General features: G+C 35.7%; 2 protein-coding genes across 13 annotated transcripts in view; both read left to right on the top strand.

Moving 5' to 3' along the window:
- LOC128177836 (uncharacterized) overlaps window positions 1–13,980 on the top strand; it is a 26,238-nt gene extending 12,258 nt beyond the window's left edge. For all 5 annotated transcript variants that reach the window (XM_052844729.1, XM_052844752.1, XM_052844744.1 and 2 more), the window contains exons 5-20: window positions 380–540; window positions 793–908; window positions 1,179–1,318; window positions 1,680–1,949; window positions 2,136–2,181; window positions 2,303–2,414; window positions 2,869–3,119; window positions 3,324–3,444; window positions 3,774–3,901; window positions 5,162–5,328; window positions 5,540–9,733; window positions 9,844–9,990; window positions 10,175–10,326; window positions 11,487–11,672; window positions 12,018–12,380; window positions 12,659–13,980. In XM_052844729.1, coding sequence (XP_052700689.1) covers window positions 380–540; window positions 793–908; window positions 1,179–1,318; window positions 1,680–1,949; window positions 2,136–2,181; window positions 2,303–2,414; window positions 2,869–3,119; window positions 3,324–3,444; window positions 3,774–3,901; window positions 5,162–5,328; window positions 5,540–9,733; window positions 9,844–9,990; window positions 10,175–10,326; window positions 11,487–11,672; window positions 12,018–12,380; window positions 12,659–12,746 — 6,642 coding nt within the window. In that variant the 3' untranslated portion in view covers window positions 12,747–13,980. The remainder of the gene's footprint in view (window positions 1–379; window positions 541–792; window positions 909–1,178; window positions 1,319–1,679; window positions 1,950–2,135; window positions 2,182–2,302; window positions 2,415–2,868; window positions 3,120–3,323; window positions 3,445–3,773; window positions 3,902–5,161; window positions 5,329–5,539; window positions 9,734–9,843; window positions 9,991–10,174; window positions 10,327–11,486; window positions 11,673–12,017; window positions 12,381–12,658) is intronic.
- A 4,952-nt stretch (window positions 13,981–18,932) lies between these two features.
- LOC128169548 (MAP kinase-activating death domain protein-like) overlaps window positions 18,933–25,995 on the top strand; it is a 39,169-nt gene continuing 32,106 nt past the window's right edge. For all 8 annotated transcript variants that reach the window (XM_052835669.1, XM_052835675.1, XM_052835704.1 and 5 more), the window contains exons 1-3: window positions 18,933–19,056; window positions 20,768–21,462; window positions 24,460–24,601. In XM_052835669.1, the coding sequence (XP_052691629.1) occupies window positions 20,882–21,462; window positions 24,460–24,601 (723 nt within the window). In that variant the 5' untranslated portion in view covers window positions 18,933–19,056; window positions 20,768–20,881. The remainder of the gene's footprint in view (window positions 19,057–20,767; window positions 21,463–24,459; window positions 24,602–25,995) is intronic.

Genomic DNA, 25,995 nt, shown 5'->3' on the forward strand with positions numbered 1-25,995 from the left:
TTTTAGTTTGTCTGTTTTTGTGGTTTTTATTTTAAAAACAACAATTGAAATAATACAGTTGTACTGCCTTGCATGCTTCTGAACAATACTGCAAGGTTTCTAATGGTAAATGAAATTAATTAAACAAATTCTTTGGTGTTTATTAGGATTTTGAGCTCCGGCATTAGCCCATAAGCTTGATTTATCCAAACTTTGACTAAATGATGGTGACAATGCACGAAGCTAGTGATAAATTAAACAGATATTTTAGCATTACACAATTATCTAGGTTGCCTAGAGTCTAAAAATTCAGTGATGAAGAATAAGACTTTTATATATCATAAGACTTTCTCTATAGCTACATGTAATTATTATTTTTTTTTTTTTTACATTTTTGAAGAATGAGAATAAGGTGCGAGACATTAACTGCCAGAACTCGGAGGGACTAACTGCGCTTCTACTGGCTTGTCGAGACATTCAGCTGTTCGAGAGGCTTTCTACGCAGACCAACAGGCCTTATGATCCTGTGGAGTGTGTGCAAGAGCTGCTGGCACATAGAGCGTAAGCAACCTTCCTATGCTTCATCCTACTGTTTGAGATTTTTGAAAGGAATCATGTTTTTAGTATTGATTATTAACTTTTGAACAAGATTCAGCACCATTTTACAACACAGATTTTTTAAAATTTTAAGCTTTACACATGTAGAGGAGATAATCTGGATAAGTTGATAAATGTGTGTGGAATGGCATTCCAAACTAAATCTTTTTACCTTGAGCCAACATTTTAAGGCTATGACTGTGTATTGTGCTTCAGTAATGTGCATGCAGTTGATGGAGATGATATGACCTCTTTACACTACATTTCTAAATCCAAAGCTGCCCTGGCCGTGGCAGTCATGCAGGCGTTACTGACCGCAGGACCAGATATAGGTAATGTATAGAATATACCGTATTTACTCATTATATTGTTAGTATATACTGGTATATTTAGCCATTAGGAAAAGTTCAACATCTCAATTAATAACTGAATTGTAGCGGGGTTTTTTTTCTTTTTGATTTTTCGCATATCAAAGATGATTGTTTTTTTGGATAACAAATAAGAATTTGTCCTTTATGATTAATCTTTTCCAAACCATTTAAGACATGTAACAAACCAAATAAACAGATGAAATAATATTTCATTGGTTTTTGCTTTTACAGAATCTAAGGATAAGCGTCTTTTTGCCCCCATTCACTGCGCCTCTCAGACGGGTAATGTGGAGTGCCTCGAGGTCTTACTTGACGGAGGGACAGAGGTCAATTGTAGGGGATTTGCAGGTGCCACCCCACTTCACATTACGGTGAGTGTTAGGCAGTGGTGGTTCTTATTCAATCACTTATTATGTGATTAAATGCTTGCATGTGAGATGGCTATCAGTGCTGGCATCTCAACACTTTAGTCATGAAATTGATTTCAATCAAGCACGAATTGTAAGTTTATCAAATCAATCACCGTCGTTAATTATGGCGGTATTACTTCACTTTCTTATCTGCACCTGACGCATACAGACATGGAGGCATGTTTAGGTGAAAAATTTGCTGACTTTTTCCAACTTCTTCCCAACAAAGAATTATCAGCCAAGGTAAAATTCAGGTCAGAAAATTTATTTTGTGGAAGATTTATGCACTTTTCAATAGGTATTTAAATGTTTTTCTTTACAGGCGTACAATGACCACGAACGAGCTGCTTGCTCTCTTTTGAAACATGGAGCAGACGTCACTCTCACAGATGACAGGGGACTGACCGCCCTTGACCTTGCCAGAGGTCGAAAGATCAAGGCCGTTCTGAAGGAGGCATGGACAGAGGCCACACAGTGCAAGCCGTCCACCAGTCTGGCCCCCCTCAGGACTCCGGGGCGAGAGGATAGCCGGATGTCAACAGAGGATGTCAAAAAGAAAAAACGAAGCAGAGGAGGGGAAGTCATTTTTGATGTAAGCAGGTTTTCGTTGTTTAAACGACAAATGGAAGTTTAGTTAAACTTTACATAATGGGTATTAAAATATAACATATTAAGTACAAACCAAAATTAAATTCATTTTTTCTAACAGTAAACAAGCACTACAAAAATTACTGGTAACTCAAAGAAGACTTATAAAACTGATTTCTATTTCTGACAGTCGATGCCAACTAATGTATTTGCCAACATGAAGTCTACCCCAAACAGTAAGTACCAAAAAAAATATTTATCTTAACATGCTCAAAATGGATTTGGGGATTTGCATTTAAGGACAATTTCTACATTGTACTGATTCAGAAATATCTTATCTATGCATGATTGTTTTAGAAGGAAAACCTGTATCTAGACATTTAAGCCTAAAAGAAAAAGCCAGGCGTGCTGAGGAGAATATGATTCAGGACATTGAAAATGGCAACTTTACTCCTGGTCCATATTTGAGGTACCATTGATATTAGAAATCGTTTAATTAAACTTATCAAGCCAATTAAGTGTTGTGTTTTCTGGCTGTATGCTTCCTGCTTTCTTGGTATGACTTTTTAAAGAAAATAAGTTCTTTGTCAAAGATTTAATAATATTAGTGTCTATTTTGGCACGTAAAGTGTCAACAAGGTGAAAAGAAAGATAAAAGAGTCATTTCTTAAATCCTGAATTGTTTTTAAAATGCTAGGAAATATGATACAGCCAATTGTATGCAGAGAATTTACCTTCTGTTTTATACAATGTGGTTGTTTACACCTGTACCTTTCTCTTTTGACCGGCAATTGACTCATTCACGTGTGACTTCAACAGATCAAATTTCTCCACACCTTGAAACTAGATCTTTAAATTCACATTACACACTGGTCACTGACTTTTGATAATTTTGTATGCACTTTTGCACTCTCTTAATACAGCACACCAAATGACAATGACCCGGCTTCAGTTAGTCGATCTACATTCAGGGATGGAATGAGAAAGCTTGGAAGGGTCAGGGGTCAAAGGGTGTCACCTTCACCTCTACCGAAAGTCAGATCCAAAGAGAGGCTGCCGTCCATCAGCCCTGACAGAGGTCTCGACAGGGAATCCCCAACATTTAGCAGGAATGGAAAGTACCGCCGGTCATTTGATGAAGGCAGGATTGGCCTTGGGAAAGGTAGCAAGCCAGGTACACTCAAAGAATATTCAATTAGAGTACAATGCATTCAATCAGGAACTTCAGTATTTGAAACAGAGAGAGAGAGAGAGCGAGAGAGAGAGAGAGATGTATCATATTATGTGATTTTCTGTCATTACTCAAAATGGAAAATGGATTTATTTAAGAATATCTTTGTCTTTCTCCTTCATGGATTTGGAAATAATTTTTATGCAGTTACCTACCCTGGACCTGGTAATCGGGGTCGAATGTCACCTCTGACTGTCAGGGAGAACACAAGGACCTCACCTTTGACTGTGGTAGACCCAGATTTTGACCAGTGCATGCAGATTAATAGGTATGATGTCATTGCAAATTACAGATGCAATGATGCTGTCTGCAAAATATTTGATCTGCTTCTTTACTTGACTCAGTATTCAATCTAAACAAAGTAAAAATCAATACCTTGATGATCTGTCTGACTTTGTATAATCTCAAAGAGCAATAAAATATTCTTCGCAAATATTGATTTGGATGTTGTTATCTTCATTTTTCTAGGGTATTTGTTATATTTTATGCATTTTTATTCAGCTGTATGATATGTGATTTAAAACAGTTTTGTGTCAATAGATGATGAAGTAAACTGCTGGAAGCTTTTCTCTCACATTTTAAAAAATCCTTTTTTAGAATGCAAGTTCCATCCTCACCTACCCCTAGCATCAGCAAGAACTTCAAACATCACCGCAGATCTGGATCAGACACCAATGCCAATATCAGTGACCTGGCCACGACCTGTGACCTTTACATAAATAAAGGTCAGTAATGATAGATTTTTGATCAACATTTCATTGATTTGTCCTGTGTTGCTGAAGCCTCTTTCCTCATTTTAAAATTTGTTATTTGTATACTCATTTTGGTGATTGGGAATATTTCTGTTAACTTTCATTTTAATTTGAAGCATCTTATCACATTCAAGATTATATTAGTAGTATAGACACCATAAACAGGTTTTATATCATTCAGCTTATATGATAATTATTGCTCTGCCTCAAAATCACAATCTTTTACTCATTTATCTAAAACAGTGTACATGTACATAATATTTAATCAAAATATGTCTGAACTGCAGACTTTATCTGAATACATCTCCATAACATCATATACATACATGTATATACATTTCATATACCATACAGTACTGGTACATATATTCTGTTTAGATGAAAATATTTGCATATTTTGGGACATGAACATTGTATTTGCAAATATCAACTAAATTTTTCAAAATTTATCACCATGTAAACACTTTCAAAAACAAGTACATATACCAAGCTGCATTGCTGCATTTTTCATGTAAATTTGCAATCTCTGCAAAGATATATCCTATGCAAATGCTTTGTTACAAAAAATGGTAAAAAATTAAACTTAGCAGTAAAAACATCCTTGCATACATTTTAATGCACCATTGTTTACTAACTGAATTCATTTGATTGTGTAACCTATCCATATCCTGTAGTAACCTTTGTCTGTTTGTCTGTGCTTTAACACCAGGTTCTGTTAACCCCCTATACCACAGTGAAGAGTATAACCACGAGTCTCTGTCACCCCGGGTAACTAAGTATCCCAGAAGGGAGACAACTCATTACTCTCAACTGCAAAGGGACACAACCCAGAAAAGTCTTTATAAGCAGGATGGATCTAATTATTCATCCACTACAACTTGTGAAGTGACACATATTTTGGATCTTGGTAATAATTGTAGACAGAAGTGAATGTTTTGAAAATTAAATCTTCTTTATAAACATAGAAGATGCATTATAAGGGTTAAACGGTGATATTATCCCATATGAATATAATAAATAAGAATACTTGTACTTTCTTTTGAAATGGTTACCCGCCAAAAAAGCTTTAAATAGCATTAGCTGAATGAAGTCTCTATTGAATTTAAATTTTTTTATGGGTTTAATTTCAAGTGTTAAATTTTTATCAAAATGTTAAATAAATTGTCACTTGTTGTATCTGCTTTAGGTCATGTAGAAAAAGTTGTTTATAATTAACTTGACTGATTTTTGTAGATCGGATGGGACTGACCAATAGATGTCCTCAAACTCCTGTACAAGGTGTCCCACTTTATCCAACGTCATCCAACATTCTCCCCCCGACACCCACCCAATTCAACCAGCAGACCAACGCTCACCTAGAGTGTGCCATGACAGAGCAGCAGTCATCCGAAGACTCTAAGGTAGGAAGCATCCGATTGGTTAGTTTTTGACAATCTATTATCAGCAAATAAAATCTGTGCATCACTCTTTTTTTATTCCTATTGAACATGACTTTGTCATCTATGAGAATGGATTTAGGGTTAATCACTCAAGGGTACATAATTATATTGAAATTGATGATTACTAACATTAAATTTATGTGATTCATTTAGTGATTTGTTTGTTTATCAGGATCCCTCCCCAAGATCAGAGGAAGACGAACTAATCAAGAATAAGGATGTCAAGATGGCATTTGCAGGAACTATAGAACTCATGAGAAGCAGATCTATCTACAAAGATGAGTTTGTCCTGGAAGAGAGTCGCCCTCAAGATTTGTCCCTCAGGTCCTCAAGTAGTGAAGACTCACACAGAAGCAAGCAGTCACCGTCAAGTAGAAGCTCCTCAGGAGATCCACCTGACAATTCTGGAAAATATTCCAAACCAGCATCCAGTACAACAAAAAACAGCAAAACTAAGCAACCTGTCACAACAAGTGCTGCAACTCAGAGAAGTGCAACAGTAAAAGCAAATTCTAGTGCTGCAACACAAAGGAGTGAAAATCGGCCCCAAGTCGCAAAACCATCTAGTGTGGGTTCTAATAAACTGACTCTTCGATCTAAGCAGAACTCTGCAGTTTCAGAATCTCGGGGAGCAATTTATCTAGGAAATATAAACACCAATTCTGAACTAAAGAATATTCAAGTTGTGCCAAATTCTGGAAATAAATCAAAGAGTTCATCAGCACAAAGTAGGATTACAGTTCACTCTAGACATCTGAATGAAGACGCACTGAAGGAAGATAAACAGAATGTTAAAAGTGACATTAAATCTGGTCCCATGCAGGTTGTGTCATCCAAACTGCTCTCTAATGTTAAGGAGGAAATAAGAAAAGGAATTGACTTCATGCAAAATAAAACAGAAGAAACGCCAGCTGTGACTGAAGTGAAATCAGCAGAAGAAAGTGAGAGCGATAAGGAAGCTAAAAAGAAGTTTGCTAAAAGTGAGTCCAATATGCTTGCACTTAAATCAGGCGAAAAAGATGTTAATGTGCAAAGACCTGCTACTCAATCCTCTGCAAAAACCGTGAAAAAGATAGGACCTATACCCCCTAATAAACCAACAAACAACAAAGCCTTTGTCTCAACCAATACTGTTGGTCAGAAATCATCTACACCATCATACCTTCAGCCAACCAGGTCTTCTGTTTCAAGAGGAGCAAATGATGTTGCAAAAGATTCAAAAAGTAACAGTGCAAAACCAGGAACTGAAGGAAAGGGCACTGTGAAACCTGATATTTTGAAAGTTGGTCCAGCTAAAACCAGTGAATCTACATCCAAACCTTCGGATAAGTCAGTGTCTACTGTTACAAAGTCTGCTTCAAGTAGCTCCTTAGCATCTGATGCTAGTGATGTTAGTAAGAAAGTTCAAATGACTGCTGGGAAAAATTCTTCAACAAATAAAGGGGTTACAAATAGTGCAAATGTTAAAGCTTTGGGTGCAAAACCCGTGAAACCAGTTACTGGTACATCTACACAGATGAACACACCCAGTTCTAACCAGTCTGTTCCAAGCTTTGCAAGAACTCAAAGTTTTCAGAAGAATTCTTCAGCTGGCAAAGCCTCCAGAGGAAACTCTGGTGGAACAATAATAGCCAGAGCCCCACCAGCATCTAATAGAAGCGAAACAAATGGATCAGGAAATAAAACAACTCAGGTCAAAGGGAAAGATTCTAACTCCCAGAAACCAGAGCAGGAAATTACAAATGAGGCTAAGAACAAGGTTATAAAATCAGCCTCAGTATCAAATATGGCTGAGGCAAAGGAAAATGTTCCGAAGTCTTCAAACAGATCTCAGTCTGACAGTGATTGTCCAAAGACTGAGGTTTTGAAACAGGATGAGCAACCAGCTTTTCAATACAAACCAGCAAGTGCTGGAAAGGCACCCTTGGTAGAAATTGTTACCTCAATTACACCTCGTAGGACTAAACCAGAGCCTATAGTTACTGGACCAATGCAGACACCTGTCATAGAGGATCCTTTTGCAGACATGTACCCAGACATTTCTGTAAACCCAGCAGAAAACAAACAGAATGGAAAAGGAGTGTCCGCTACTGCATATGGTTACATAGTCTCCAAGCCAGGAATAGAGAGGTCTAAAACTAACATTTCTCTCAAGAGCAGGGGTAAGAGTGGCAAGAAGAAAGATCTGAAACCTTCATCTGCTCAGCCCAAGTTAGGCAAAAGAAGGGGTGGTGCAAAGAGCAAGAGCAAAAATTCAGAGGATGCAGTTGCTAGACCAAAAAGTGGGAAGAGAACCAAGTCAGGAAGGAGAAGGAAGAAGATACCAGTGGATTCACTACTGGGAAAACAGGCAACTCAGTCGGATATAGCATTAATCTCAGGGATAGGTTGGCATGTTGCTGCAAGCTGTATAGACAAGTCTGATGTGGTTGCTGTAAAGTGTACAGATTCTATGTCATCAGGGTCATCAGAGAGTGAACATGAAGATATGGAAGAGGAGAACTTTGACCCTCTCATGATTCCTCAAGAAAGTCTCATGTTTGATAACCTTGAAATGATGACATCTGGAAATTTCAATATGGATATGGACACTCCAAGATTTCACAAGGAGCAAGTAAAACCGAAACATTTAAGGAATTCATTGAATGTTGATGTGTATCAGCACATTGACAGTGTACCATGCACTCCATCACCTCGCTTCAAACAAATCAAACCAGATTTCCCAGCAAAGATGAATTTACCTAGAGTAGACAATGATGGATATAGGCCTATGAACCTTGATTTGACACAAACATCTCTGTCCAACAACCTCCATGGAAATAGCTCCTTACCACCAGATACGGATTTGCAGTTTAAATTGGAAGCTTTAAAAGCTGCTGAGCAAGAACTTGATGATATTTTGTATTCCAATCCCGCAGTGGATGAGGCAAATGAGGAGCTGAACAGACAGATACTGATCGACAAACTCACCCCTATACCTGAGTCTCCATCATTAAGCTCAAGGACACCCATCCATAAAACATTGAATGCATTAAAGGAATTTGATGAGAATGTAAAGGACGATACATTGAATGATCTGCTAGGCTTAAATGGCCAAACTCCAAGAGTGGGGAGTGAAGTGGACTGTTCGCCTAGTCAACTCAAGCGGGGCAAATTTGAATTTGATAATCCAGAACCACAGAACAGGAATCCCTCAAACTCAGGAAAAAGCAAATGCTCAGAGAGAACCAACTCATCAAGTGAAAAGAAGTCTTCTGCTGGTAGCAATTCTAGGACATCTGGATCTTCTGCAGGAAAGAAGAGTTTGCAGATGTCAGCAAGCAGTCGAGTAAAAGTTCCAGAACCTATAGGAAGAAAACAGCAAAGCCTGCATTCATCTGCAGGCAGCAGGACAGCAAGGACCCCAGCAACATCTGCAGCAAACAGAAACAAGAATTTATCAAGATCATTGAATGAAAATACTAGCAATGAAATTCAGTTATCTCTTGATAATCTCAAGTCAGCCATTCAGCAGAATAAAATGAAAAATAAAGAGAGAAAACAAAAGATGGAGAATGATGACCTAAATGTCCCACTTCCCGCTGAGAATGTACCCATGCTAGACTTGAAGGATCTCCATCAAGCAGAAAATGAAGAGATTAAATCTGGAGGAAGAACAAGTCAGAGAAAGAAAGAAACAGGTGGAAGATCAACCAGGAGAGAGAGAAAGTTCTCAGAAACAAAGAGTGATGAACGAGAAGACACAAATCTGGATGAGGTGGTGGAAGAAATCCTCAGTAACACCATGTCCTCCACTAGATCTAGTAGAACACTGACGAATGCTAGCAGAAACAGCACACTCACAGAAGCTGACAGAGACCTGCTCATAAAGATGACTCAGAATGACTCTCCATTTCATGCCAAGCTTTCTGCTTCAGTGTGTGATCCACAGAGAACCTCTCAGGGAGACGAAATTGAAGATATCACAGCACAACAGCCTCAGTATCAAGTCACTGATGACCTACAAACAAGACAGAAGCAGAAATTTGATAGTGAGGCCATTGCAAAGATCATGAACAGCTTCAAACACATGGAGCTGTATGCAGGGAAAGGTGGAAGTCTGAGAGCTCTGAAAGGCAGCAGAGAACATCTGCACAAACCCCACATGAGTGTGGGTGAACCATCGTCTGCTTTAGTCCATCACAAACCACCTATCAATGTTTCAAAGGGGAAGTCTGCCGGAAAGTTTACAGAGATCAGGGGTTCAAAACAAGATGGTGGATCTCTGAGAAACAATGGTGAGAAGGAGTCCTCCTATGGATTCTCCAACTTGCCACCCCAGGATGGGACTGGGTTCATTGATGAAGATTCTGTGGACCTTGACCAGGTAAGGAAAAGAAATATTTATTTACCAGAAATCAAAGTTGTCGTTTTGTGTTTGTAGGTGAGATCCTCTTAGAATGTGATGGTTTTTAATGTTTAATCGCTGTTTTTCAGACACTCACTAGTGACATGACCCACTCCACACTGGACTCTGATAGTAGGGCAGGAAGTGCTTGTACCTCCATAAGTAACCAGTCTAATGCAGAAGACACCATTCAGTGGAAGAAAGGCAATGTCCTTGGAAAGGGGGCATTTGGAGTTGTAAGTGTCCCACTGATAATGTACAAAAGAGTAACTTCATGAAATAATCTAACCATGTCTTCATGTACAACCTTAAGCAAAAATTAAAGTTGGTGATAATGTTGCCACAGAAAAGTGTTGTACCATATATATTTGTGAATGACTTTTGATGTGTGTATCTGACAGTGGGTACTTCTGATTACAGGTTTGGTGCGGACTGACCAGTGAGGGACAGCTAATCGCTGTGAAACAGATCGAGCTGAATACGTCAGACAAAGACAAAGCTAAACGGGAGTACGAGAAAGTCCAAGAGGAAGTTGATCTGCTAAAACTGCTCAACCACAAGAACATCGTAGGGTGAGTCAATTATACTTCTCAAGACTCAATGAGAATTTGTTCTTAACTTGTATTTACTTGGGTTTTTTCCTGACTGTCATTGGCCCATTTGTTTTTATTTCACATGACTCTGATTAAAATCGACCCCCTTCTCCTATATTGTCAATCAGAGATTTGGCCTGGTTTTAAAAAGACTGATGTAACTATTGTTTGCAAGTGATATCTTGGTTCGTTGTTGTTACAGATATCTAGGTTTATTATTGTTACAGATATCCAGGTTTCTTGTTGTTTGAGATATCTTGGTTTCTTGTTGTTTGAGATATCTTGGTTTCTTGTTGTTACGGATATCTAGGGTTGTTGTTGTTACAGATATCTTGGTTTCTTGTTGTTACAGATATCTTGGTTTCTTGTTGTTTGAGATATCTTGGTTTGTTATTGTTACAGATATCTTGTTTGTTGTTGTTGTTACAGATATCTTGGTTTGTTGTTGTTACAGATATCTTGGTTTGTTGTTGTTACAGATATCGAGGTTTTTTGTTGTTTGAGATATCTTGGTTTCTTGTTGTTACAGATATATAGGTTTGTTGTTGTTACTGATATCTTGGTTTCTTGTTGTTACGGATATCTAGGGTTGTTGTTGTTACAGATATCTTGGTTTCTTGTTGTTTGAGATATCTAGGTTTCTTGTTGTTACAGATATCTTGGTTTGATGTTGTTACAGATATCTAGGTTTGTTGTTGTTACAGATATCTTGGTTTCTTGTTGTTTGAGATATCTTGGTTTGTTATTGTTACAGATATCTTGTTTGTTGTTGTTGTTACAGATATCTTGGTTTGTTGCTGTTACAGATATCTTGGTTTGTTGTTGTTACAGATATCTTGGTTTGTTGTTGTTACAGATATCGAGGTTTTTTGTTGTTTGAGATATCTTGGTTTCTTGTTGTTTGAGATATCTTGGTTTCTTGTTGTTACAGATATATAGGTTTGTTGTTGTTACTGATATCTTGGTTTCTTGTTGTTTGAAATATCTTGGTTTCTTGTTGTTTGAGATATCTGGGTTTCTTGCTGTTACAGATATCTTGGTTTGTTATTGTAACAGATATCTTGTTTGTTGTTGTTGTTGTTGTTACAGATATCTTTGGCTGTTGTTGTTACAGATATCTTGGTTTGTTGTTGTTACAGATATCTTGGCACCAGTCTGGAGGAGGAGGAGAGCGTAGTCAGCATCTTTATGCAGTTTGTGCCCGGGGGCTCTATTGCCAGCATCCTCGCCAGGTTTGGAGCCCTGGATGAAGCTGTGTTCAGACGATACACCAAGCAGATCCTTGAGGGAGTGTCTTATCTTCACCAAAATGATGTCATTCATAGGTAAGATGCCTTACTGTAAGCTATGAAAATACCTTTAGGCGTTATTTATATCACACCCTGCTGGTATGCATGAAAGAGTATTTTATGGTACTGTGAACGGTTGAAAATATTATTAGATTTCTTTAAAGTTCAGGCTTTAATTTGAGACAGTTTTGGTTAATAAATAATTTTTCAACAATGTGAGTACTGGTCATGCATAATTGTCTATCAATCAAACATAATTTTTTGCATGAGTTTAAGAGCACTTGCTCTGCTGAATAGGCTTCAGATGTTTTTATATTTAGTACATGTGTACTATGTTGCATGAGCAATATCCAACAATATTTGGTTCCTTTACATTTTCAGAGACATTAAGGGGGGAAATGTAATGCTCATGCCAAATGGAATCATCAAACTCATCGACTTTGGATGTGCCAAAAGACTATGTATAAATCTCAGCATGGGACAGTCACAAATTCTGAAATCAATGAAAGGGACTCCATATTGGATGGCCCCTGAAGTGGTCAATGAAACTGGTCATGGCAAGAAATCAGATATCTGGAGTGTTGGCTGCACCATATTTGAAATGGCTACCAGAAAACCTCCATGGGCGGACATGAATCCAATGGCGGCCATTTTTGCCATTGGAAGTGACAGGAAGTCTCCACCTAGGTTACCAGAGAAGTTTACACCAGAAGCTGTAGAGTTCGTGGATTTTTGTCTGACTCGGTAGGTTCTTGCACTTTTTTTAATGGATACAAACATATACAAATGTATATAATTGAAATGTAGACGGACATTTTTAGTTTTAATATAATGGTAAATGTCAATATTAAGATATGTATGATATTGAAGCACATTAAAAGATGTAGAGTAATGAAATTTCTATCATGAATATGCTGTATAGGATTTTAAGAAAATGCACGTATGGTGTTGCAACATGTGCATATACATGTACTTACCAAACATTTAACTTACAGAAGACTAAAGGGCATTTAATATTGCAGGGACCAAAGCAAGAGACCAAGTGCCGTTAAACTTCTACAGCATCAGTTCATCACGAAGAGAAAAAACTCCAAGGGAGAGAAGAAATGATCATTGTGTAATATACTCATCTCATCGCAAAAATGCCTTAGAACTATTCATGTTCCAAAAGTCTGTGTTCTTCAAAAAGATTCATCTTCTTTATTCAAAGTTCAGTGTTTTAAATACACTGTATCATACATGTTTTTTATATTTTTTTTCTAACTTAGTTTCATATATGACTGGAGTTTAAAAAGCTGTAAGATTTTTATGTTCATGCATATCTAACAGCTGCACATTTGAATGCAGTGATTACACTGTAGTTATGATGTGAACCTGTTCATCTCAGTTATACACAAGTAAACCTGGTGACCATCATGTTCTTGTTCATGATATTAATCCACTGCTGTTCAGGAATCAGAACTTGTTCAGATCTGTGTTCAGATCTTGCCTCATAGAAATGGCAGAGGATTCAACAGTTGTATGAGAAAACTCTGTACATAGAAACCACAATTTTTAAAATCACTGTATACAGACCCTTGTTCTTTAAATCATCTTTTTTTTTGAAATTTTGACACATTTCCTGAAATGGAAGGAAGTTATTACAGTATGTTTGTATTGTAAAGTACATGACTGTATTTTAATTTTTCAGAGTACTAATTTCTGTATTTTAACTGTAGTTTTTTTTGTTATTATTTTTCATAGATTAAATATGTGGGAGTATGTACTTGTTTCCTCGCATCATATGTGGGCTTATAATGTGTTTTATTGTTTTTGTTCTTTTGTTCCAGAGTAATGTGTAGTGGTGTCCTTTATGTGCCAATGTCCTTCATATTTTTGTTGTGCCAAATTTTCACTTATAGAAGTCTTCTTTGTATCGATATGTATTGTTTTCTATCAAAAAAAATTGTATGTAGATACATTTATTTTTAATATATTTTAAGTGTGCCACATATTACTCATCTGCCATTATAGTGAATTGCAAAATTATTTTCCATAATCAAATACATGGAAAGCATTAACGTGGTATGCAAGATTTTATACTGGGAGTGTTTATATAGAGACCAACAACTATTATGCGACAGTAGATGTGAATAAGAGGTACCCGTATGTCTTAATTTGTAAAAACAGGCAATACATATTTTATTATTATGTAAATATGTATTATATGTAAATAATTCCTATGAATATACATATGTAAAATGTCTATATGCTTACCAGCTTTCATTACTACAAAATCCTTGACTGATATTTGCTAACAAAATATTTAATTAGGTGCCACAGTTAGTATACATTATGATTATGGCATTTGTAAGGTTATGAACTTCAATAAGACATTTTATGCAAGGCATAACTGGATATACATTTTCCTGTTTTAGGGAATGATTCAGAGCTGGACAGTAGCAGTTGACAAGTTTATAGTTGTGAATGTGCATGTGACACATATCAATTTTATATTATGATTGTAAAATCATTAGCAATAACATAAATATTCAATGTGACATACACTCTGTTATTGCTCGAAATTGAATGCAATATTTTTGAGATGGGCATTTGAATTGAAGAGAAGCATATACCTCCATCTTATTTTGTACCATCTTTAGTTTGCTTTTGTAGTATCTTCATGTTTATGTTCAGAAAAGTCATGAGTTTGGGTATTTAAGGTACTTTTGAAAACTGTTGAGTGTTAAGTTTTCTATGTCGAACAGTGAACACAGATGTGGAACTGTTTTCTGTGTGAAGCAATATATATATCTAGATGAATGTACAAGAAATTGTGAAATAACATTTAGTGTGACAATGTTTTTCAAGAGTAAAGCAGTCTTGGCAGTTTCACAATTTATCAGTTACAAAAATGAAATTATTTTCATATTTATTTACCCAGAGAATTATGCATGTCTTTGAAGGTTGTGAATAAATTATGATGTTAAAATGAGTTTGAATACATGGTTGTTCACTTTTGTTAACAAATTTATACTTTTTCTTTATAAAGTTCATAAACTGCTGATGATTTTGTGTATCTTGGCTGTTGTACATGTAACTGTACATGACACATGTATTGATTCATGTGTGTGACACATGAGCAGACATTTCTTTGGAACGTGTGTTGCAATGTTGATTTTATTTTTTATTTCTTCATACGCATTTCTGCATTAGCATCATGTCTTCCCATTGAGAACAAAAATAAAGTAGAATTGATGAAAATCTGGTTTTTTTAATGTTATTTTGAATAATTCTAGATAGGCTCTGCCGGTCGTTGTCGATTTAGAACAAAAGCTGGGGATTTCAGACATAGTATATCAGCACTTGGTGTGTCGTATATTATAATTTCGTAGTAAGTACTATTCGACAAAGACAGTGACACTGGTGTAGACAATATATAACTTAAGTGAAACCCAGTGTTGACATTGCATAGGGCGTAACCAGATACAAATGTCTTTGATCTAGTAAACAAGAGGCCCGTGGGCCCTATGAGTCACCTGAGTAACTGCAGTGTGGCTTTTGCAATGAATATTCATGTGCATTATTCTTTTTGTTAATATTCTGGAAATGATTAATCCAACAATCTTTCTAAATTCTAAGAAAAAATATTTAAAAATTGCAGCTTAAAATACAGTGACATTATAGAATACATTTTAAGTACAAAAGAAAACAGTGAGTCAAAATTAAACCACCCTACCCTATGTAATCATTAGAGCCCTGACCTTACACCAGAACCCCTGACCAAAGGGTCATTAACTTCTCAATTTTTGAAGAGGCACTCTTCCTCATAAGTTCTATGTATTTATAGTTCATCTGATTAATACCTAGGAGCAAAGGAGAAGATTTTCAAAGAACTAATTCATTTAGAGCCCACCCTAACACTAGAACTCCTGACCCAGGGGCCACGAACTTCAAAATTTTGGAAGGGTCACTCTTCCTACATCATAACTATGTACTTAAAAGTTCATCTGCTTAATATTCAGGGGTAAAAGAGCAAAAGAGATGATTTTCAAAGAAGTCATGCATTTTCACCCAATTATCATAAGAGCCTTGCCTTAACACCAGAACCCCTGACCCAGGGGCCATAAACTTCAATATTTTGGAAGAGGCATTCTTCCTCAAACCAACTATATATTTTAAGTTCATTTAATTAATATTCAGGAGCAAAAGATATGATTTTCAAAGAATTCATGAATTTTCACTAAATAATCATTAGCCTTACCTTAACACCAGATCTCCTGACCCAGGGGCCATGAACTTCACAATTTTGGAAGAGGCACTCTTCCTCGTCATAACTTTGTACTTTTTAAATTCATCTGCATAGTATTCTGGAGCAAAGGGGAAGATTTTCAAAGAATTAATGCATTTTCACTTAAAAATCATAAGAGCCCCGCCCTAACACCAGAACCCATGGGCCATGAAATTCATAATTTTATGATAGGCATTCTTCTATATCATTACTATTACTTAGTTCATTGGGTGAATACTCAATAGTAGAGGAGAAGATTTTAAAAGAATAATTGCATTTTCATGATATTATCATTAGAGCTCCACCCTATAGCTAGCACCAGAACCCCTGACCCTTGGGCCATGAATTTCACAATTTTGATAGAAAGCTGAATGCTTTAGCTTATTACAATCATACCAGCAGTTTTACAGCTTGATGTCCAGGAGTAAAGAAGAAGATTTTGTAAAGATTGCATTAATGTTGATGGTTTTAGCCCCATGGGGTGCACCCCACAGGCCCAAGAGGACATGGGCTATGAATTTTATAGTTTTACTCCCCTTCACCCATAGATGCTTTATGCCAAATTTGGTTGAAATTGGTTTCGTGGTTCCAGAGAAGAAGCTACAAATGTTCAAACGTTTAATATGACCGACGAACGACGAACAATGACGAAAAAAAAAAGATAGCAAATAGGTCACTTCAGTGACTCAGGTGACCTAAAAATGTAATTTTCATACCTTTTATAATATGAAAACGGGACTCTTATGAGTTAGTTATCATTATGTTTTATACACTATACATGAGCTATTGATATGAAACGATATCAATTTTGGATAAGGCAAATACGATAGATACGCAAAATAGCCATGCAAATTGTAGTAGCAGGAAAACTAGTCTTTATCGAAAGGAGAAAGTATTTTAAATCAATCTATCATTTTAAAATTCACATGCCAGTACTTGTCTTTGCATTAATCATATTGATTGACAATTTGTTGTTTGTGTCCCATTGAGAATCTTTTCTCGTATTGCGATATCTGTACTACTTAGCCGTCACCTGCAAGCACATACATGTAGCATCGTTTTATGAGAAGGGACAGACTTCCTACACTGTTGTCCGGACAAGCTCCCAAAATTTATTATTTTAGACACATGTATTAGATACGCTAATCAATCTATTATCTTTAAACAGTTATGCCCATGTGTTGTGGATGTAGAGCAACAGCCAATTTCTGTACCACATGATTGTTTTTAACTGTACATACGAAGACTTTTTGTTTATAAAGGAATGATTTGAATTATAATACATGGATCCTATAAGGCGATTTATCAATTCAAGTTGTGTATATTTGAGGGTTTTTCCCAAGCCCATCGAACTGTACTTTGAAGCAGTCATATATATAAACCCTACCTTGTACACATATATGTGGGAGGCACGCTGCATCCCTTTTTAATTGAATTGGGTGGACAGAATTATTATCCAAAATATTGACAACAACACCCCCCCCCCCCAAAAAAAAAAACCCCAAAACAAATTTGTCAATTTAATTTTCAAAATCCTTATCGGGGTTGGGGAGGGGGGGGGGGGGGTGCGTAATACATAAAACTTCAATTTCAATTTCGTTAATTTCACTAAATGTTTTATCTGTTTTATGGATTCTGTCACAATTAAATTCTATATATGTAGAGAGAAATGTTTGTTGCAAGCAAAAGAGGAGGGGGGGGGGGGGGGTCCCACCCTAAAAGTTTCGTGCCTCAGTGGCATCCAAGACAATGCAAAATTTGATACATATCTCATATATCTGTATTCATTGTCGTCACCCGCATGTAATGTATACAATCTGAAATAACAACTCAAATACTGAATCAAATGACAACGTGAGAGATATCTGTTTCAACCCCATCATGTTTTAATACTAATCGCACCTTAATATTATCAAAAGTATCACTTTTAATTTCCTTACTATCATTTCAATTTCTTACATGCTACCAAAAATGTGGGGGCGAGCAGCTTCGTGATACTTCATTTTTTTTGTTTGTAAATTGTTTGCTGCGAGAAAAAAGGGGGCTGGTCCCACTCGGACGCTACGTGCCTGATAGTTATTTGCAAAAAACAACAAAAAAATGGGGGGGGGGGCCTCCCTCGCTGCACATGTCTGGACTTTCGAAACGATTTACCCGTTGTTTAAGGTTTTATTGTGTAATACATAGGCGTCGGAACCGGGGGGGGGGGGGGGGGGGGGGGCTAGGGGGGCTTAGCCCCCCCACTTTTTTTGCAAAGTTATACCTTACCATTAGAAATATAGCATGATAGAGGGTTCAGCCCCCCCACTTTTTTCTCGCAGGAAAGATTATTGTTCCTAAATTTACCTTGAAAGATTGAGAGGTTAGATTCAGAAGCATACTAGCCCCCCCCCCCCCCCCCCCCCCCCCCACGGATTAGGATTAGGAATGTTATGATTTTGGAGAAAAAAAATTGGGTAAGTAATTTTTTATTTGGAAGTATAGGTATACATACTTCCCCCCCCCCCCCCCACGGATTAGGATTTCCATGATTTTGGGAATTACTTTTTTCTCAATATTTCTGAGGATTAGTCTAGCCCCCCCCCCCACTTTCAATTTGCTTCCGACGCCTATGTAATATAATTATGGACTTTTCTGCAGCGTGCTGACAGAGACATAAATAAATGTTATTTTTATGTCTCTGGTGATGACGACTAGCTTTTTCTCGAACTATACTTTTTAAGTCGTTACAATTACACCGATGTTGTATCTCGCAATTACTCTCCTTTTGATAGATTTGTATGAAGGTGTTATTTATATTGGAAATTTTAAAGCAGTAAAATATAATTATGTTTATTTCAAATATGACTTTGAACATTTATCATGATTTAAAAATGATTTTTTTTTATACTTTAACATGTTTCAGATTCCGTATTAAACTAATAAATACATCAGCAAAGGTTGAATAGCTGCTAAACAAGAATATATTGAAGTATATTTACATGAAAATTTCAAGAATTAACTCCCTTGTCAGAACTCACATGCTAGATGGCGCTCCATGTTCTGTTGTTGACGTCAATGGCTGCTTATCATACGACGACGATCGATTTCAGCAGCTCATGCATCTCGTTTCCATTCCATCCCACTCGTCATTTTGAAAATGACGCAGAGGTAAGTCTGACGCTCCTTGTTGTTACACTTAATTTGCAGTTGTCTCAGATAAAAATGGCAAATCGTTTCAGTAAATGACTGAAATTTACTTCGTTAATTAACATTAAACCCATTGATTATCTTTGACAGCCGTGTAAAATTTAATCAATCAGTCACTGAGTGTACTATATGTCTCCATTTATGTGATTACTAACAGCAGGTTGATTTCAACGTGATTCAAATGACATGATTTGGTGCAATGAAAATGAATGGCCTTGCAAAATTAATATATTGTAATACCGGCGCGTAAACTTTGATTCAGACCGGTGCAAACCTAAACTGCTACTATATAATTTCAGTAATTTTAGTACTTTGAGCCACGTTGAAGGTCCCTTTTAAAAGCATTTTCTTCAAACATTTCCAAATTTAAATCACAGACAGCTGTGCTCTCTTATTTTGGGCTGATTCATAAATTGGCTTGAGTAGTTGGGGGGTTTTGCAATACATTGTCATTTTGACATTTAAAGCTACTGGATTCCAAAAGTGTTGTTATTATCTTACAAAACATGTTATGTCAAACTTGCCAATGTCTTACTTTGATTGTTAGCTTGATCTTCAGTATAAGCTATATCAGTCTTGTGATACAGATGTATTGCAAGGTGTTACAATTTGCAACCAGGAGGCATTTATTTTAACTCAACGTTTGTGACATATTGCACCAGAATGCATTCTCAGTACTTTTATAATTGATAAATTTGTACAAATCTAGTTTGCTTGGTACAAGCAGACATTATTATGCTGTCATTATTGAGTCATCCAAGATATATATCTGGCGATTACAAACATGATATAGTGTCTTCAAATTATTTAACAAATTAACAGTAATATACTCACATGTACATTCTCGGAAGCAGCTGCTATGGCAATTTTATCCATCTGAACCACCGGAAATAATGAGGATTAATGAACAGAGCATTGTCAATTGTTATGCAATAAAATGCAAATGTTGTAGTTAATTTCATCTTTTGATGCACCTCATTGTAAAAGAATTATATATATATATCAATTATTGTAGAAATTGCTTTTAATATGACTGGCAAATGCAATAAGAAGGCGTGTAATAGGTGTGTCCCTTAATTTTTATTTAGAATGAATGGAAAATGAATAGTTGCATTAAGAAGTTGCAAAGCAGTTAAACAAGAGCATTATTAAATCATTAACATCAATGGTGAGGAAAGTCACATCTAAACTTTTTCTTATGAACTCTAAAATGTATGCTTCCTTAATAAATTACACATATAATCAAGTGCAGAGAAATCAGGAGAATATGTCATGTTCAATAGAAAAATGGAGACTGGTGGAAATGCCATTTTGTTTCTTTTTATTAGACTAGTTCAAGCATTCTGTTGTCACACCTGGTCCAAAAATCTGCCACACTATTGACCGCACATCTGAAAGTGAAACCAACACTTTTTATCTTCAGTAATTATTTATAGCAATGCACTGAGAATACTGAGTATAAGTAAATCATGCACAAGAATAACAGCCTAGTTTTTGGTCAGATTAAATGATATCTTTCCCAAGAAACACACGCCGGACACTTCACATCAGTCATGTTATGTAGATTCCCAATAGAGATGTTTTTAAACTGTATTCAAGATTATAGCTATTACATGTGTAGCTCGTTCATTTGCACATAAATCGGTAGTAAATTTATGAATTTATTTTCTAGGGTGTCATCTACCTGTAGGAAATGGTTTACCTGAACTGTAACTCCATTAATCAAACAAATGAAAGATATGCACACCATGACTTGATGACTTGGAATACTCCGTAACAATTCACCATGATGGATAAATATTTCTGTCCACGGTTAGTGGACTACATTTTGATTGTGGGCAGCCGGCATCCAAATAACAATAACAATGTAGCCCAAACCCCGGAACTTCTGCGCAGGTATCCCCTAGAGGATCATCAGGATTTCCCCTTGTCACCTGATGTCATCTTTTTCTGCCAGCCCGAAGGATGCATCAGTGTGGGACCAAAGCGAATGAGTCTTAGAGAGACTACATCTTTTGTGTATACGCTTACAGAGAAAGATTCAGGAAAAGTTAGATACGGAATTTGTGTGAACTTTTTCAGACCCATAGAACGGAAGTCCTCAGATAAATCAAAGTCTCTGAGTGCATCCTGGGCAGACGATAACGGAAATACAGACCAAGAAAGACGGAAATCTCCTAAAACCAAGCGAAAACTAAAGACAGCTAATCGTGTTCGAAACAATACTTTGACATCATTGTGTATCGTTACCCATCATCCTTTCTTCTCAACATTCCGAGAATGCTTGTTCATTCTACGTAAACTTATAGATGCTTGCCATGATAGGAGTTGTACAAAAAGAATAGGAGGTTCCAAAGCAATATCAAGGTATGTAGGGAATGGACAAACTTAACAATCGTTGATCTTTAGAAACGTTTGATAATGTCTTTTAATTCTATGATTTAAACAAAACAAACAATAAATTGTTTGTATCATCATGATCATAGATTCCACTTTTATGTAGTAATCCTAAAGCTTATTGGTAAAACGAAGAACACATTTCAAGAGACATTCACAAATTTTATTCTAAGATTTAAGGGTATATATATGGAAACATGAAATAACTTTGCAGAATGTCTGCATGCAGGTTTACCATAGTAAAATCTCTTTGATTTTGATTAATGTAGAAAGTACCCATATCAACAACTGACAATATATCTTTAGAGAGATAATAATTAACACATTGATTGTATGATATATATTAGAGGATAGAACCATATTACTATAGTTAACATTGAATGTGCTGTATTTATTACTCAGAGGCTTTTTATATATATTGCATAAGTATCTATTATGATTAACCAAAAATCTAATACATAAACAAATAATAAGGGTAAAAGGGTACATGCATTTCTGTAGGAACATTGAATTTAAAATGCTATTTGCAGTTTTTCAAGATGTAATGCATTTACAGAACAGCAAACAAAAGTATGATACACCCTAAGGGATTTTAACATGGGATTAAAATAATCTCTCACAATTTCATTCAATTTCATAATAGAGTTTTCAGTTTATTAAAACCGTTCATATTGTAGGTAAATGTAAAATTAATTGAAAAATCAAGTCAAATAAAACTGACTATACAGAAATATTTGACATGTTCAAAGAGGACCTCAGTTAGCCCCTTCCCTCCAACACACACGTACACACACAATGCTTGCATTTTGAAACCAGAAAAAAAGCAATAGATTGGACGTCTTTGCCTTTAAAATTAGACTTGATGAATGATCAATAAGAGAACATTTGGTAGGAATCCCAGAGCCTTGTTCTTTGCAGAAGTGGGTAGAGAACTTAAGCCCTGTTGTAGAAGGAGCATTCTCATTATCCCGAGTCCTTGTCGATCACTATTGATCCTATCTGCTGCCTACAGGTTTATATTGAACCATGTCCACTGACCAGACTTCAGGGCATAAGGTTGATGGAACTTGTACTGGCTTTGTAATACTGATATCTAAACCTTAGTAACATTGGTGAAAATCTATAAAATATAAATTAAACAGATAGTCTCTCATCATTTGACGATTAAATGTGGCTCGTGGGGGGGCTACAAATTTAATGCATTGTTTATACCGATACATGAAATAAGAGTTAAGTTAAAACATGTAATGTTTTGGCTTAATTAGTGAACACTTTCATTAATATGTATTCAGATAGTCATAAATAGTGTGGACTAGCTGTTATGTATTTTAATGTGATTTAACTTGATAACTTAATATCAAGAACATAATTATACATATGGGATATGAAACTAATCGTCTATTCCAAACTTTACCTTGAATCTTTAAACTATTGCTGTTCAATTTAAACAGCTTCGATCAGTGAGTGGGATTAGGCACCACTCAATGTAAATCAAAATGAGACAGTCATATGAATTAATGCTGTAACATAGCAAGATTAGAGCAACGTGTACCTTAGCAATGGCCGTGAACAAAATATTCTTCTGAAGTTAGATAATTATGCTCTATATGTATAATGAGACAATCTGCAAGCATTCAGTTGATAGCTCATATTGCTTTATGTTCAATAATGTAGACAGTTCTGAAGTCACATGGTGATTATATAAAGTCCATGATCCGGTCATCAGGGGATGTTGATGATCATATTGGAAATATGTGTCTGACAAGGGAGGGATGTCTACATTTACCAATGCTTTTGCAGGTCTCATATATTAAATATTAATTTAAGAACTCTCTCTCTCAGTTGTAGCTTTAATTAAATAATGCATGACAAAATGTCTTGGGTTTAAATTTTCTTCATGATTATAGATCCCATGTTAAAGCAAGCATTCAGTTATAGCCAGGAATACTTAACGATTAGATAGTTTTTCTTTTCATAATGATAAGTGAATTTAAATTTGTGACCTCATAATGTCGGGTATAAAAAGAAATTTTTATTCAATGCGGGCTTTCAAGTTCGATGGATATAGTGAATTAAAGTATTCATGTGTAGGTGTAAACTGCCAGGGGCTATAAAGCTAGCATGTTGACATTGAATATTGATCTTTGTATATGTTAGTTGAAGATTTGAGGGCCATTAAACTTTAACATTAAGGGTTCATGGTAGTAATAGTAGCTATTAATAGATAGTATTTCTTTTTGTTGTGAAATTGGGCTGAATGGTAAAATCTTCAGAAATGGAGGATTTGTTGACAAAAACTTTCTTCTTACTTCTGAATTGCTGTTACCTTCAGAAAGAAAAATACCACTAAGGTATCTCATACCTCAGTGTGGTTGTACATATATCAAGAATATCTTGAAGTATATTGTGTAATGTTAATGTTGGGGGATCAGTGTTAATCACTTTCAAATAAAGCACATTTAATTGGCACTTATAATAAATTTAATTTTTATTCTAATCGCGTTTGTCAGTATAAGTATTTTTATTAAAATAAAGTGGATTAATTGCAAAGTTTTTTGGATATCAAGATTTTCATAAATTTTAGTGAGTTTGTCTTCTCATTGATGCAATTAACATCTTAAAATATGGGGGGCTTTGTTGTCAATTTTTAGTATGGGGGCTTCAAATGTTAAATTTTGCATTAATTGGCTAAACCTTTTCTATATATGTGCATGGTTTTTGAAAAGCTAGCTAGCATTTATTCTATCAACATGATCAATATGTTCTAAACATTTTTGCAAGTTAATACACAATATTGGCAATCCTGATTTGCAATGGTGATAAAACACTGTGTGAAAAGACGTACAATCAATCCAACACAAATATCATATAATGTTTTCACTGTCTATAGAAATCTTTAAGTTTATGCATTAGACATTTTGAATTTGCACCATGATTGAAACTAATGATAGATCTTGTTGGCTTCAGGGACACAGTGTGGGGGGTGCTGACGGGACAAGGGACCGATAACCTGACCGGGCTGGTGATGCATGAGGTCAAGGAAATCGAGACATGGGTGCTAAGACTTCTCAGTGCACCTGTACCAGTTCCTGGAAAAACCAGAGTGGAGGTAATTTTATTGTTGATGATGCTTGCATTAGCTTGTTGATAATACTTGTGTTTGGTTAAGAGGATGTAAGTTGGATTATGTAAATATATGGGATTTTTATTGGTTCTTTGTTACAAAGTTACAAACTGTCATTCTCAGTTATATAATATTCAGATTTTCCCCCACTCCTTGTAACAAGTAACCCATAGATCTGTTACCATTATTATGTGAGATGCATACAAGCTAGAGAATATAATCTTCTGATTGCATATTCAGATATTAGTTTAACACAATGAGGCACAGCTAATGATTATATGAATGAAAATGTCAAGGATAGATTGCTTCATCTTAGTTTTATTCGTTTTGTTTTGCACCTAGGATTGATTTATGAGAGAGTAATTTCTATGCTTTATTACAATTTAATACGTGTATTGACAAATCCCCCACTTTCAAACACAAAAATTGAGATTGTATATCAAATCCCATGCTGACATATGAAAAAAAAACATGGAGACAGAATAAAGTTAATGGGATAAAAGAAACAGCCAGCCTGCATATCCCGACTTAATATACATGTGGGCGATGATATTTATACTTTTAATACCTTTTAGAACAAAAACAACAAAACTCCTTAATATGAATTGCAATTTACCATTAATGAATCATATGAATAATCAGCATCACTGCACTCAAAATCTGCTGATAATATTATCATGTTTGATGGCTATAGAAAATATTCGTTTTACATTTGAAATGCCAAACACCACCAGTCTTGTTAACACTCATTTCAAATCAATAAATCTTGTTCCTCATTTATATGCTGTTATCGGAAGATCCGGATGACAAGCGGTAATATTGCATAATAAATAATTCATAATTAGTCCATTATGGACCATTATTGTCACATAGGTATCATATAATATCCAGTGCTACTTTAAGCATTTTGTGATAATTTATAGATGATTAAGTTGTCCTGGTTCTGCTGTGAATGTGTTACTCATGATCTAGGCTTTTTCACAGATTTAATACGTTCTATATATAAACATGTACCGGTGTATTTTTGTGATGTTCGCTAAAATAGTACAGGTGCGAGGACACCTGTATCAGCCTGTAGTACAATGTACTACATTCAAGGACATGTATCAGTGCTAATAGCCTCCTGTTCAGTACTGAACTAGTAAAAGTACTTTGATGAAAACATTTTTTGTGTACTATAATAAAACAAGTATCATTATTTCTGTAATGTTCTGAAGCTAACTAGTACACATAATCTATACATAAACAGGTATCAGTGCCTTAGGTCTGTTGCTATTTGTGGAACTGTTTTCAGAGTTTCTTACTTTGTTGGCATTTCTAAAGCCTTTGTAAGAAGCAGATTGAACCAGAAAAAAATTGATTGTAAAATATTAGTTTTA

The sequence above is a fragment of the Crassostrea angulata genome, chromosome 1, assembly GCF_025612915.1.
Source record: "Crassostrea angulata isolate pt1a10 chromosome 1, ASM2561291v2, whole genome shotgun sequence".
Lineage (NCBI taxonomy): Eukaryota > Metazoa > Mollusca > Bivalvia > Ostreida > Ostreidae > Magallana > Magallana angulata.